Source organism: Mustela erminea, chromosome 10, assembly GCF_009829155.1.
Source record: "Mustela erminea isolate mMusErm1 chromosome 10, mMusErm1.Pri, whole genome shotgun sequence".
NCBI classification, from domain to species: domain Eukaryota; kingdom Metazoa; phylum Chordata; class Mammalia; order Carnivora; family Mustelidae; genus Mustela; species Mustela erminea.
In genome coordinates this window covers 36,833,960-36,849,840 of record NC_045623.1, presented here as the reverse complement: position 1 = coordinate 36,849,840, position 15,881 = coordinate 36,833,960, and the positions used below count along the sequence as shown (strand labels likewise).

Genomic DNA, 15,881 nt, shown 5'->3' with positions numbered 1-15,881 from the left:
AAGCGCTTGATCCCAGGGTCCTGGGATCATGACCTGAGCCGAAGGCAGATGCTTAAACAACTGAGCAACCCAAGCACCCCCTAAACTGACTTTAAAAAAAGGGTCTCATTCAATTTCTGGAATAGGTTTGTCGTAAGACAGAACTCCACTTTATCAATTTTTTTGAGAGAGAGAGGGGACATGTGAGTGGGAGTGGGTGGGAAGGGCAGAGGGAGAAAGAATTTTAAACAGGCTCCATGCCCAGCATGAGTTCAATGAGGGACTCAGTCTCCTGACCCTGAGATCATGACCTGAGCCAAAATCAAGAGTCAGATGCTTAACCGATGAGCCACCCAAGTGCCCTGGTTTTGAAATTGTTTTTTTTTTTAAGTAAAATCCTTTCTCTCCAAATGCAATTTTCATATGCATTTTAAACTGATCAGAATGCTACATATTTTAAAAATTCATTTTTGTAGTATTTTTCTTTAAAATATGTTAATCAGCAGGACTAAAACATTTGAAATCAGGGTTATGTCTGGCATAATTTATTTCTGCATTTTGTTCCACATAAACAAGTAGTTGTGAATGGTGAAAAAGTTTCATACTACTAATTCTGTTACCATATTTCTTCTTGTTCTTGATTCAAAAGAACAGCTCAAAAGTGGAGTAACAGAGAATTTTGTTCCAAATTTTTAAGACTGGGGAGTATAATAGTTCATGTTGTATCTCTTACCTATTTTTTTAAAATCCACTTTGCCACCAGCAATTATTATTATTATGCTATTCTTGGGTCCTCTAAATTTTTCGTTTTTAATCAGTAAGTCAGATACTACTACCAGCCCCAACTACTCACCTAGGATTTATTATACGCCAGGAACTATTCTAAGCAGTGTATACACATTAACTCGTTTAATCCTCATAACCACCCTATGAGATGTTAACTATTATTATCTCCAATTTATAAGTAAGGAAAAAGACACAGAGTGATCAAGTAATTTGTCCAAGATTGTCAGCTGAGTAAAGACTATTTTTTTAAAAAAGATTTTATTTATTCATTTGAAAGAGAGCAAGCAAGCACATGAGCAAGGGGCAGAGAGGCAGAGGGAGAAGCAGAGTCCTGACTGAGCCTGGAGCCTGACGTGGGGCTAAATACCAGGACTATGACCTGAGCCAAAGGAAGCCTCTTAACCATCTGAACCACTCAGGAGCCCCAAGACTTTCTGAACCTAGTTTGGTTCCAGAGCCTGTGCTCCTAACCACTACTCTAAATTCTCTCCTTACACAATCAACAATTAATAAACAACAAATGAAGCTGAAATCACTTGCTTTTGGGTTCGTATTTTTGACTAATTCAGCTAACTCAATTTTTTTTCTCTCCGAAGGTATGCTGGTTTCATCACTAGCCATCTTCAGGAAGATAACTCACAGATAAGGTAGGTGTAAATGCAAAAGAACAGAAGTACTGAAAACCAACTAAATAACTGTTAATTATTTAATTAAATAATAAATTAAAATATTTCAAAAGAAAAAGGGAAGCAGTGGGACTATAAGGATCTTGATGAACTAAGGTCTTAAAGAGAACAGGTGCCATCTAAGGAAATAGGGGCAAACAATGAAGGAAAAATACAAAAATCCTATAATAACTATATCCAGAAGAAGTTGAAATCATTAAGATATGAAAACCTTAAATGAATGAGAGGAAAAAAGCACAAGTTGCCTTAATCAAGTTCAAATACACAGAACTGCTAAGATTATAAAAAGATGAGAAAAACACCCATCTATTGAAATACTATAATCTTATAAATTTCAGATAACAGAAGTTAAAAAAATTCTTAATAGAAAAAAATTTGATTTATGCTTCTCCTCAGGAAAATTCCAGGAAACTTTTAATCTGATAGTGGTGTACTGTTTGAAAAAATACCTATTAAGGTTATAGCAGTCAGACCTCGATCTCAAAATCTGTGTTAAAAAATTAATTAATGTCTCTTTTTAGATTTGGGATGCTTGCAGTATCTTTATAAATAAAATATTCAAATCAGAGATCGACAGTTAGATGAACAGTTATAACAAGTGTTATTCATCAGTAACTGCCAACAAAAAGACAAATCTTTTTATATTCAGCATAAGTGAAATATATGGACACATATACATACATATTTTTTAATTACCTTTTCTATGTCTACCAGTAGTTGATCAAGTTACTCTCTGGCCTACAAACTTCCCCTGGTTCCCATTCCCTCAAGAGAAAGTCCAGAGCTCTTAGCATAGCTTGTAAGATTCACGATGTCCTGGTTCCTGCTTGTATTTCCCTTGCCACTTTGCACTCTTGGTCTATCTCCCGTATCCAGAGATGCCATTTCGACTCCCGTTTCTTCTACTCACCTGGGTGCATTTTCTATCAATTCTCAACCTAGATCTTACCTCTCCTAGGCTTTGTTTTGTTTTCTTTACTCCTAGCACACCACACCTATCCCTCTAGCCTTACTTGCCTGCTTACCAGTCTATCTCCCCACCAGACTGACTGTAAGCTCCTTGAGGGTAGAGACTGCCCTTCAGTTTTTTTGTTTTGTTTTGTTTTGTTTAAGATAGATTTATTGATTGATTGAGCAGGGAGAGAGGGAGAGAGAAAATCTCAAGCCAACTCTGGAATGAGCGTGGAACCCGATTCAGGACTTGATCTCAAGACCTAGATCATGACCTGAGATAAAATCAAGAGTTGGATGCTTAGCCGATTGAGCCACCCAGGTGCCCGATGCCCTTCAATTTTTATATCAGCAATGCCTAGGTTGGTGCCTGGTATATAAAAAGCACTTGGTAAGTGCTTAATGGAAAAAAAAAAATCACTGTTTCCAACTTATTCTTAGTAAAAACAGCCTCACTCAAGGACAAAAACTTACGAAATACTATATGCAAAGGCCAGGGATTCAGAAAGACACCATCCTAGACTTCAAAGAGTGTAATTTTATGGAATGAGAAAAAAAAAGCAAAATAATAGATACAATATGGTGAAGGTAAGTGCATATCAAGGTCTTTTCAGTGCTTTGAGAATACAGACGTGTAGATAACATAACCTGGGAGTCCTATGGTAAAAGAGAGGTAAGGGAGCTGAAATTAGGGAAACCTTCCCAAAAGGGTAGACACTTGAGCTAAATCTTTAAAAAGACAGATCAAATAGTAGCTATTTACTCTAGTCACAGTAGGGTATGGGTAGGAGGGGAGAGTAACACGTATCTATGGGATTGCTTACCTAGTATCTGCTCTTCAGTGCTTCATCTCTCTGTACGCCAGTGCAATATTCCACATAGCTGCTGTGGCAGCCAATGGGCCTTGTATTATTCTCTATCTTGGCCAACAACTGGTTAGTGATCTAACCTGAGCTAGTAACAATCCCTGCCTAAAATAATTCAAAAATATCAATGAGAAAGAATTAATCCTTTTCTCATGGGAAAAGCTGAAAGATACAACATTTGGGAACTGGAAGTTACTAAGTTGTCCCACCACAAGGAAAAAGTCAGTCAGTAGTGGAAAAAAAATGTTCCCTTCCTTTCCATCTTAAGATTTTATATATAAGCTGAAGTTACTCATGCTATATATATAAAATACTAACTGTATAAAAGTAGCACCAAGATTTAAATATTTAAAGTCAAATATTTTTTTTCATTAACTTACCTTTTTCCTTCCAATTACAAATCAGTACGCTCTTTACATTTAAGCCAATATCCTAATGTATATAAATGGTATCTAGATACATAGTTATGAAGTAGTAAATTAACTTATCAAAAATTCTCATTCTAGCTAGTATTTGTGATGCTTACTAGTAGGTCCTATATGAACAGAATGGGTAGGAGAGAAGGAGACCCAATAAAAATAATGGAGTACATATTTACGGAATAAGAGATTTAAAAGACATTTTCTGCTCTTAAGATTTTTAAATTTAATTTAATTTTTTTTTTAAAGATTTTATTTATTTATTTGACAGACAGAGATCACGAGGAGGCAGAGAGGCAGGTAGAGAGAGAGGGGAGGGGTAAGCAGGCTCGCTGCTGAGCAGAGAGCCCGATGCGGGACTCGATCCCAGGACCCTGGGATCACGACCCGAGCCGAAGGCAGAGGCCTTAACCCACTGAGCCACCCAGGCACCCTTAAGATTTTTTTTTTTAAAGCAAATTTTAAGCTTCTGGCTATCAAAGACTAACTTCAGCGTGTTAAGTGAGTAAGCATTACTAAAAATGATTAGCCTCATCTCTGGAAAAGCTTATAAACCATATCACTAAGAACCAAAGTGAATGATACTGGTTACACTTCTTTTTTTTTTTTTTTTAAGATTTTATTTATTTATTTCACAGAAGAGAGATCACAAGTAGGCAGAGAGGCAAGCAGAGAGAGAGGGGAGGAAGCAGGCTCCCTGCTGAGCAGAGAGCCTGATGCAGGGCTCGATCCCAGGACCCTGAGATCATGACCTGAGCTGAAGGCAGAGGTTTAACCCACTGAGCCACCCAGGTGCCCCATACTTCTTAATTATATATAAATTGCTAAAACATTCCTGTATATAAAGTAATTTTCTCTTCTAAAGAATTTGTATTTACAATGATTTACACAGACACATACACACCGAGATATGTTTAAGTGCTTTTAATGTTTTTAATGTAAGGTACTAATCTATGCAGATTTTTACTTTTATTAAACGAAGACTAAATTAAACTATAATTTCAAAATTAAGCCTTAAGTCAGGGTTGAGATAGACAAAAATATTGCATATGTTACATATGCTCATGTACTAGTAGTCTAGACAGCAGTGCTACACACATTAAATCAAGTCTCACTTTTATACTTGAATGTGGTTTGCATCTAAATGGAGGCTTGTCCAACATGCCATACTCTGTATGCCCAGCAATATTTCTAAGGGTTTCTGACATGTTTTGGTTCTACCATTTACTGATTTTATACAACACTATGCTAGCAAATGCTTAATGAGAAGTAAGCACATTGTAGAGATGAGGGGAAAGGTGTAAAGAAAAAACAATGGATACAGCATAAAAGTTATGTTAGGATACAGGCTCACTTGTACTTACAATTACTTCAGCTTCTAATTAGTTAGGCATATATTAACTGGTAGAGTATTTGCTGATGATTATTGCTGAGCTGTAAGTGCCGAGGATACCACACAGAGCTCAATTAATAATTAAAAGTGAACGGGAATATAATTTGAGAAGCATGTGATTTAAGATTGGTTGTATTAAAAGCATAACATAAAAATGGTATGCTATGAAGGATTACTGAGAAAGGGTAGGAAGTAAAAACAAAAAGCTTTTATATGCACCTGGTTTATAATTTAGGAGTATTTGATACCACTTAAAGGAGAGAGCGTCTCAATTTAGCCTAATTATAAGACAAGGAGTGTGATAAACACTGTTTATTATTATAAAACACCCCTTGTTATTAAATTCTTCTAAGTTTGGTGTCTCAGGAAATAATCATTGTTGATTAAGTAGTATGGACCATAGAATAACAGCATTATGATTAGAAGATGACATACAGATTCCTCTGGCAATTTGTCCCACATGAATATCTCTAAATAAATAAATAAATAAATCAAGAGGGAAGGGTCTTACTAAATTAGTTAAGTCATACATCTTAAATCTATTTAAAATCAAGTTTTTAAAAACTTGTTTAGATAACCTTACATGCAATGAAAACTAATTCATATACATAGAAATTTTTTTTTTAAAGATTTATTTCTTTGACAGAGTGCGAGTGAGGAGCACAAGCAGGGGGACTGGGAGAGGGGGAAGCAGGCTCCCCACTGAGTTGGGAGCCCAATGCAGGGCTTGATCCCAAGACCCCAGGATTATGACCTGAGTCAAAGGCAGACGCTTAACCGACTGAGCCACCCAGCCACCCCTAAAAATCTTCTAAATGTGAAAATGTATCAACAGTATATGTGAACCAAGAAAACGAAAAAACACGGAAGACTTAGGAGCCATCCTGGGACAGGAGGAATTTCAGGTTCATAACTGAGGAACTGAATATTAAATTTTGGTTAAATATTAACACTTTTAAAGGTTTGCTTCTTCTTCTTTTTTTTTTTTTTTTAAAGATTTTATTTATTTATTTGACAGACAGGGATCACAAGTAGGCAGAGGCAGGCAATGAGTGAGAGGAGGAATCAGGCTCCCCACTGAGCAGAGAGCCCAATTCGGGGCTCGATCCCAGGACCCTGGGACCATGACCTGAGCCGAAGGCAGAGGCTTTAACCCAATGAGTCACCCAGACGCCCCTGCTTACTTTTTTAGAACGGTAAAACGATACTTGGTGTTATAAATAAACCTTTACTACCTAGCAAGAATACAATTACAGAAAGCTTTACAAACTGTTAACACCTTGAAACAGAATTCAGTATGTACAAGTGAAAGAGAATGTGAAAAGGAAACCTAACAGAGATGCTAACTCTTTTTCTCATTCCAGACACAGGGGATTCACTGATTCAATTTTATCTGGCTTATATAAATGATCTTTTCAGGCTACTTCTTCATTTTAAAAAGTATAGAGGCTTTTATGAAAAAATTTAAGAACTGAGTAAGTTAACTATTAATTTGAACAATGGGACAAAATGGTAGATTTTATTGGACAGTCAGAACTACCTATCCTTAGCTGTTTTCATGTGTTAAAGATGAGATTAGCTGTCTATTAATATTAGTAACAGCCATGTAAGTTAACAGACCATATTCTTTGTTAACTAGATAAAAGTTTATTTATCACCTAGAATTATGTGCCAGGTAGTAGGTGCTATACTTTCCTTTTTTTTTTTTTTTAAAAGATGTTATTTATTGGGGCGCCTGGGTGGCTCAGTGGGTTAAGCCGCTGCCTTCGGCTCAGGTCATGATCTCAGGGTCCTGGGATCGAGCCCCGCATCGGGCTCTCTGCTCAGCAGGGAGCCTGCTTTCCTCTCTCTCTCTCTCTCTCTGCCTGCCTCTCCATCTACTTGTGATTTCTCTCTGTAAAATAAATAAATAAAATCTTTAAAAAAAAAAAAAAGATGTTATTTATTTATCTGGCAGAGAGAGAGAGAGAGGGAGAACATGCACGCATGAGAGAGAAAGCACAAGAGGGGTGGGGGGCATAGGGAGAAGTAGACTCCCTCATGAGCAGGGAGCCTGATGCAGTGCTTGATCCCAGGACCCCTGGGATCCATGACCTGAGCTGAAGGCAGACGCTTACCCTACTGAACCACCCAGGCACTGTAGGTGCTATACTTTCATCTCAAATTTCACTGTAAGACTGAGTTCTTATTACAAATGAATGGAAGCATCTTCATGTGGCCAGAAGGATGCAAGCATGCTATAGTAATTTTGTAACCTCTCTGCTAAACCATGGTAGAATGGGGTCCTGGTATATAAACCCTAACTTTTCCTACCTAGTTGCTTTAATTGGTCTAGTGGCCCAGAAAGAAATCAGTTGACTTTCTAAAACTACAAAATGTAAAAGCTAGGGATTTTATATTTAAGTTGATTAGGCAATTTAACATTTCACCATATCTTAACCACACCAACTAATGGAAGAGAGATACTAGAAAATACCTTTTTAGTTTCAAATTGTGCTTCTTCCTGACAGCATCCTCTACAGTCAGGATCCAACTGAAGCAGGTTAAACTGTCCAAGAAGATCACAAGAGCTGCAGAGCAAGTTGCTGGAGAAGCCCAACTCTCTGCAAGCCTCTGATGAAAACTCTGCCCCGAAGGCAGACACCTGAAAATAAACAAAATGAGAAATAAAACATTATTCTATATTTATATTGGAAAACAATAATTCTTACATCAAACAGATTGAGGTAAGATGAATGAAATGACTTATGCAACCAATCAGAACAATCAGCAAAAGCAGGCTTTCAAAAATATCTGTTTCTCTTCCCTTATCCATTCTGTCATGCATATCTCAGTGAACACAGTATACCTTCATTTAAGGTCAATCCCTCTACCTGTGGTTTGGAGCTTATCTTCTGCACTTCCACAGGGATTTAATTTAATTGGTAAAACTCAATTCTTCAGCCCATTCAAGCCTTACGGTTTTAACTGCTCTCCCCACGTTCTGTCATCTCTAAATTGTTACTATAGTCTAGCTTCCGACCCTACCACTCAACCAAACTTGCCAAAAATCACTAAATACAAAGGTATTCAAAAGGCTCCAGCTGTTCTTCCCATTGCCTGTTCTCCTTCTTAAGTGCTGCTGTTTCCCATTTCTATTTCTGGCTCTCTTTTTGCTTTACATATTTTCTATAGATGACTGCATCTTCCCCAAGGCTTCAAATACCCACTTACTGAGAACTCCTGAGTCTTTTACTTGAGTGTCAAACTTCCAAAGCCAACAGTCTAACTGACCTCATTTATATTATATGTTCCATTGGCATAGCAAATTCAAGATCTCTGACACTGAAACTTATCTTTTCTGCTTAAATCTATTCCTCCCAATGTACTTAATAACTTAGTAAAATGGCGCTATTTTCCCGGACCATCTAGTTGCCCAGGCCAGCCATCCTAGATTCTATATTTTCTGCCATTCTTATAAACAATTAATTAACAAGCCTTGACAATTCTGTTTCTTAAAGAGCTTTCAAATCATCTCTTGCCTCAGTGGCTTAAAAGGTCATTGCCAGTCCTACCTTTATTTACTTCTCCAATCCCATTCTACTTTTCAACTATAATGAATTGCTGGAAGAATAAAATTCCTATTCATACATTTGCTCATACTTTTCCTGCATCTAAGGCTCCTTTTCACCTTCTTAATTTCAACTTACTTCCAAGAACCTGATCAGTATCAGTCTTCAGTAAGCCCTCTGGGGCAGTGCGGGCGGAGAGTCAGATCCTAATTTTTAGCCATAGTGCTTTTAGAGAAATAAATTTGTGCACAGTTCTAAGACAGCATCACTCATGACACTACTATGTAAATGTAGAGTTGTTTGATTCCCTAGTACTGCGAACTCTTTTGACGCCAAGCATTAAACTATTATTACTCTGTTTTTAAAGCACCTGTGCTAATTCTCATGCGTGCTGAACAAATGAACTGGTGAAAACTACAGCCTCAAGTAGGGGGAATTTCAGATTGTTTGCATGGAATTGGCTGATCGTTTAGATCAACGTATGCAAACTTTATGTAGAGGGCCAGATAGTAACTATGCTAGGCTTTGGTGGCTAAATGGTTTTTTGTTTTTGAAATTTTTTTTTTTCAGTATTCCAAAATTCATTGTTTATGCACCACACCCAGTGCTCCATGCAATACATGCTCTCCATAATATCCACCACCAGGCTCACCCCACCCTCCACCCCCCCAGCCCCCAAATCCTCAGTTCTGTTGCAAATACTCAACTCAGGTACAAAGCACAAAAGCAGCACAGACAAAAGTAAGGGACTGGGTGTCTTCCAATAAAACGTCACATAAATAGGGCCAGCTGGACTTGGCCCACAGTTTGTCAAACCTTCTTCAGGATGAACAAGGTAGATAAAAACCCAAGGGCATTTGGCAATGTAAAAAACCAAGGAGTTCTGGCATACTCTCCCAAAATTTTGATTATCCCATTGGTCTTGTGCCAACCAGTCAATACCCTAGTTTGATACCTTATACATCTTTCATTTTACCTCAGTAATAATGTGGAATGTATGTAATATTCAAAATAGATCGCAGCCCTGTGGGAGGTACTGAAGACACATGCTTCTGTACTAGTACTTTGAGTAATTTCTTGATTAGTAAAGTGGTATGCTTGACCTATTTCACAGTTTAATTTGTATTTTCCACAGATGGCCACACCAATATATATACATCACCCCACATGGTGTTCTTACAATGTGACTGGCACTCTTCTACTGAGAAGTTTATTTTCCCTTCCCTTGAATCTGGGCAGGGGCTTGTGACGGATTCTGACCAACAGAGTACAAAAGAAGGAATACTCTGTGGTTTTTGAGGGTAGGTCATAAAAAAGGAAACAGCTTCTGCGTGGTCAGTACTCCTACACACTGTGTCTTTGCCTCTCCCAGAATACTCAACTTTGGAACTTAGCCACCATGCTGTAAGGTAACCTAAATCAGAGGGACAACATGGAGAGTCCCATGTAGAGAGCAACTGAAGCCCCCAGCTGACAACCATCATTAATTAGACGTATGAATAAAGAACTTCATATTTCAGACCTTTCATCAGAGATGCCATGGAACACATAACTCACCCTGCTGTAACTTGTCTGAATTGCAGACCCACAGAATCTAAAAGCAAAATAATTGTTTTATACCAATAAAGTTTATGGTGATTTGTTTTTCAACCATGGTAACTAACAAAGGCAATAAAAGTGAAATCACTTTGAAACCATGAACTTGTTAACAAATATAAGAAATTTTTATTGCCAAAGCACATTTTACAAAACAAAAATTTCAAGTGAATGATCATGCAGTCATATTATTGGTGTTATTATGGCATTTACTGCGCACTATGGACAGGTGGCATAAATATGCAAAATGTGTTTTTGGAGTCTGATGACATCTTGATTCAAATGCTAGCACACAGCAATCTTACTTCTGAAATTCTGAATAGGAATAATTGTGATTTATCTAGCAGTTTTGAGGATTAAAGGAGAAAAAGTGAATGAAGCATCTAGTTTTCTACCCAGGACACAGTGGGTTCCTGACAGATGTTTGCATTATTCACTTTCTAGTACTCTTAAAAACCCTCTTAAGAAATACAAAACACTACTTATGTTTTAATTATTAGACATGGAATACAGGAGAAGTGTAGTGGAGATACAAGGTTTACTTGAGTTTCATGAGTGAATTACTTCTTTCTAGCTCTTCTACTATTAGTTTTACAGACTCAAGGCTTTGTTTTTTGGGGGAGAGGAGAGGCAGAGATGGGGTGGCCAGAGAATCTCAAGTAGGCTCGATGCCCAGCACAAGCCCGACGTGGGGCTCTATCTCACAACCCTGAAATCATGACCTGAATTGAAATCAAGACGCTTAACCAACTGAGCCACCCAGGTGCCCTGCTCTGAGGGATTTTAGTGAACAAATACATATGAGGCACAATATGAAAAAAAAAACACTAAAATAAGGTCTCTGTATTCCCTTTAGCTATATTCTTGGCATAGGAGCAGGGGGAGTGGAGGGATACAAACACACAAGGTATGGTACTGTTAAAATTGTGTATCTGTGTAATAGAGTATAAGATATGATGACAGAATATGCAAGGGAGAGAGTATATCTGAATCTGCATATCTGGAGATGGTATGTAAATTAAGCTTTGTCTTTTATCTAAACACTTTAGGCCTGGTTGAGGAAGAACATGGTATGTGAGACAGGCTAAAAAAAAAAAAAAAAGACCCCAATTCTTCACCTTATCTTTTGGCTCTTACAGCAGCGGTAAGTTCTGGGACTTAAGCCTGGCTCAACAAATAAGTATCAAGTGAAACAGGCCTTGTTAAGGAATGTTCAGGAGAACAGACTTCACCTTAAAATCAACAGGGAACCACTGAAGAATTATAATAAAGTTTGAAAAAGATGACTGTGGATGCACTGTAGAGCTTGGATTAGAAAGGAAGAAAATGAAATATGGAACCCAGTTTAAGGAAACTGTTGGGGGAATTCCAGGCAAGCAAAAATGGTGGTCAGAATTTAGGTAGTGCCTGTGGACATAGAATTAAGTGGACTGGCTTGGAGATTTTCAAGGGTTTAATGACTAATTGGATTCAGAGAGTGAAAAAGAATTTAAAAAAGACTACTTGCTGGCTTGGGCAACTGGGAAACTTACAAAGCCAACCATTTAGGTTCTGATAGTTAGAAGAGTGAACTAGAAGGCTATTAATGCTAATGAGAGATGTTGTGGCCCGAATGAGGGATTAACATTAAGTGCGTGGATCTGAGTGATATTTAGAAAGTAAAATAAAAAAGAGTTGGTAATTGCCTGATGTAAGGTAAATTAAAAAATGTCAAAGATGATACCCAACTTTTTGACTTATGTGTATGGTCATGGTAGTAGATTATTTAATGGCCATAAATTCCTCCTATCCTGGTATGTAATTTCTTTGCCAAGTTTGTCACTCCTCCTGGGAAAAAAGATGGAGTCTATTTCTCCATCCCTGAAATCTAGACCAATCCTATGATTTACTTTGACAAGTATTGTGAGGTGGAAGTAACATATGTGATTTTCAAGGCTAGCCTTCAGGAGGCACTGCAGCTTTTTTGCTTTTCAGGAGCACTATTCTGAGACTGCTAAAAAGAAGTTGGGCTGGAGGATGAGGTCACATGGAGTAGAACCAAGTCACCCTTGCTGACAGTACCAACTAAGAATGAAGCCATCTTGGACCTTTCAGTTCAGCTGTCCTACTAGCTGAACACAACTACATTACACGAGCCAGAGGAAAACAGGAACTCTACGGCAGACCCACAAAATTATGAGAAATTGTTATTTTAAGCCAACAAAATTTGGGGTGGTTACACAACACTGATAATTAAAGACAGAGAAATCAGAAGTCAACGTGATATGTTATTCCTTATCTTTGCATGGTGGTAGACTCTAATTATCTAAGGCTGGCAAAACAAGAACAACAAAAATTCTCCAGTAGAAAGTTTAGAGAAGGGTCTTTTGGTAATTTCTAAGGAGGCACCAAATGCCTGAATAACAAAGTACCATGATGCAAATTAGAGAAGTTAAAAATCCACCTGTAAGGTATGGTTGCAAAACAGGCAGGAACTTCAAACTCTTTGAGGAAAGAAAAGCATGGACTGTTTATGGAAGTCTTTGGTAGAGGCATTAACTCCCCTAAATTGTGGTGAAGTCAATGAAACCATGTCTCCTAGGAGAAAACTGTTCAGCAGGCTCAGTAATGAAAATACCTGAAGAATTAAGCTGATTAATGAAACGTGTAAAAGCTTCTGCAGTGCCCAGAAAAAAAAGTTGCTCACATAGCAAAATTCGGATCGCAAGCTTCTTAGGAGACATAAACAAATACTAAGTTGTACATAAATGAACAGAAAAATAAGACAAAATTAGGTCTTCTCCACTCAAAGATTAAGAACGCGTCTGTTGGGTTAATGAAGAATGAGTTTAAAAAGTTGGTTAACACTGCCAGATTTTAAACGATAAGAAGGCTATCGTTTTAGAAAATCGATTTCAAAAGTAAATTGTGCTTTAGTATAGAATAGCTCCTTTTATTGCAACAAGGTTGTTTAAAACCACAAACGGTACTGAAATGCATCCAGCAGCACATGAGTAACAGAGATCGGAGATAAAAAGCTAACAGTGAATTACAAACCACTGACAACTGAGAGAAAAAAGTTAACAGGAAGTGTTACCCTGGGTACACAGAAGTGTACCCTGGACCACAGATATGGGAGCTTTCGTCTAAGATTTAGGAAGAGCCTTATCACGAAGAACGGTGGTCTCTTGTATTCTGTCCATTTAAAAACAATTTTCATTCCTTTCTAAGATTCATTGCTTTCTACCCGCCCCCCACCGTGAGGTTTATAGGTTGTTTTTAACTGAAACTCTGCAAAAGAAGTACAACTCAAGATACTCTGAAGTCAAGAGAAAGAACCGCTATAAATCCGGGGCGGGAAAGGAAAAGCATCAAATGAGGAAAGATGCCACGTAGCACTCCGGTCGGACCAGTCCCTAAGGACGTCCAGTCCTCCCACCCTCTCCAAGCGTGGCTACCATGTAGGACCGAATGTTTCGTATTCCTCAGCGCCCACTCGTCCTGGGCTGCTGCGGAGATGATCTCCACTTACCGCTTGAAGTACAGCAGCCAAGAGCAACCGCAGCGCAAACGCCGGCCGGAGCGACCCAACCGACCCAGCCGCCATCGCTACCATCTTCCGTAGGTTTCTTACTGCCCGGAGGACCTCTCAGCTAGGGGCGTCCACTCCAGAGCCTTATCCAAAACAGTCTGTTAAAGGCCGTTGTTACCCAGTCTCTTACTCTTCAGAGACAGGTATTACCCAGAAGTATATTGAAACTTAAAGATAGTCAAATATCTTTATATTTAATATAAATACAAAGTCGCAGGGTCCTTCCGAAAATCACTATCAGGCATTTTCCTAAACTCCCCAAACCTGTATGACTCCGAGCGCCTTCCTTTTATTCACGACAATTCGTGATGCGGCCAAGAAGCCCCGCCTTCGCCGGTTTCAGCCCGCCTCCTTTACCCAATCGAATGCCGCTTTGGTTGACACCCAAGGCAAAGGAAACCAACCATAACACGAACCAAGAGCGAGGCTTCGGGTTTCTTCGGTCCAATAGGCACAACTGAACTCGAGCCGAGGGAGGAGCCTCCGGTTGCCGAGCAGCGTACGTGGATGCGTGCGCGTGGTGGCGGAGGGGGATGGGCGGGGGCGGAGCAGAGGGCGGCGCAGTCGCAGCCGCCGCACTGGCGGAAGAGCGCGCGGCCGCGAGCAAAGGAGGGAGGGAAGGAAGGAAGAGAAGGAGGCGGGCAGGCGGGCGGGCGCGGGGGTCGGGGACTGAGGCAGTAGAGAGGCGAGAGCCCGGCAGCCGCTTCGCGCTGTGTTTGCTGCGCGGGCTTTTGGAGGGGGCGGCCGTTGAGTCGGTCCAGGAGAAGCGGGCACCGGCGGCGTTGGTATTGGCGCCTGGGGGCGGGGGACTGGGGCGGCGAGAAGGGGGGGTCGCTGCGGTGGTTCTTTCGCTGTCGCGCTCTCCCTGCCTTTCTCCCCGCTCGGTGGGCTGCCCCCCGGCGTGTCACTCGCCTCCGGGGCCCCGCTCCCCGCCCCCCGCGGTATGTCTTGATCCCGAGCAGCGGGTTTCATGGGGCTCCTTAGGATTATGATGCCGCCCAAGTTGCAGCTGCTGGCGGTGGTGGCCTTCGCAGTGGCGATGCTCTTCTTGGAGAACCAAATCCAGAAACTGGAGGAGTCCCGATCAAAGCTAGGTAAGGAGCAGAGCCACTTAGGGGTGAGTGGTGTGCAAGGGGCCGGGCCAGGGAGGCATGTCCAGTTGCTCCGGTCGCAACCTGCGGTCTGGCTCGGGGGCAAGAGGGTGGAAGAGCTTGCAACGAGAGCTGGGACTGGAGGCATCGAAAACACAAGCTCCAAGACTGGTGTAAGCTTGAGTGAGGTGCTGGGCTCGCGAGGTCACGGGGCAGAGGTTGCTAAGGTGAGCTTTCCCGTGCCTAAGGGTTACCAGAAGTAGGCATTCCACGGGGGAGAAGCAAGAGAAGACCGAACTCGGTAGGGAGCGGGAACTGCTGGAGGAGGCAGGAACGCTCAGCCTTCTGTGTTTTCCTGAGTCTACAGAAAGCCCCGGCAGTGCTAGTCGAGGGGTATTCTAATTAGAGGTGTGGGCACCTGGATACAGATCTTTTGTGGACCAGGAGGTTCACCAAGGGATGGATGGCAGGAAATGGAGGGAGATACTGGGAATCATGGTGAGTAAAAGAAATACACTGTAGTGAGTTGCACTCTTGTGCTGGGGGCAGCAAGGGACCACACAACCGATAGAAGTAGGCTGCCAAGGTAGAACAGGAAAGCAAATAAAAAGCTTCAAGCGTGCTACTGAAAGGAGGCACGAGGCTTTTAAGTACTTTTTTTAGTGAGCGAAATTTTATTAATATTTTGGACTTCAGAATAGGAATGTTTGTGTATGTGGCCCCCGGCGATGTTGATGGAGTGCGTTTAGGAGAGAAGGGAACGCTGAAGGGGAATTACAGTGAGATTTAAATTGGTGGAAGGAAAAGTAAGATTATGCAATAAATAAACCATATGCTTAAGTACCTTAAGGAGTTAACAGTGCTTGCTTTAATGAGAAAAGGGGTCTGAAGTATATAATGTTGGAGTATGAAGTTATGAAAAACCAGAAAAATTCATAGATAATAGGTACTTTCGGATTAGTAGGGAACTTTGGCATTTGGGAGGAGTTTGG

General features: G+C 40.3%; 2 protein-coding genes across 5 annotated transcripts in view; one reads left to right on the top strand and one right to left on the bottom strand.

Annotated features, from left to right (window-relative positions):
- Positions 1 to 14,071, bottom strand: part of SELENOF (selenoprotein F) — a 59,355-nt gene extending 45,284 nt beyond the window's left edge. Inside the window, exons 1-2 of one of the 2 annotated variants that reach the window (XM_032303717.1) lie at positions 13,739 to 14,071; positions 7,557 to 7,724 (exon numbers count right to left, since the gene is read on the bottom strand). In XM_032303717.1, coding sequence (XP_032159608.1) covers positions 7,557 to 7,724; positions 13,739 to 13,822 — 252 coding nt within the window. In that variant the 5' untranslated portion in view covers positions 13,823 to 14,071. The remainder of the gene's footprint in view (positions 1 to 7,556; positions 7,725 to 13,738) is intronic. The other variant, XM_032303716.1, reaches the window with a different exon arrangement.
- Positions 14,072 to 14,342: 271 nt separating this feature from the next.
- HS2ST1 (heparan sulfate 2-O-sulfotransferase 1) overlaps positions 14,343 to 15,881 on the top strand; it is a 175,057-nt gene continuing 173,518 nt past the window's right edge. Inside the window, exon 1 of one of the 3 annotated variants that reach the window (XM_032303713.1) lies at positions 14,343 to 14,892. In XM_032303713.1, coding sequence (XP_032159604.1) covers positions 14,769 to 14,892 — 124 coding nt within the window. In that variant the 5' untranslated portion in view covers positions 14,343 to 14,768. Of the gene's footprint in view, positions 14,893 to 15,260; positions 15,388 to 15,881 lie in introns of those variants that run through there. The other 2 variants (XM_032303714.1, XM_032303715.1) reach the window with 2 other exon arrangements.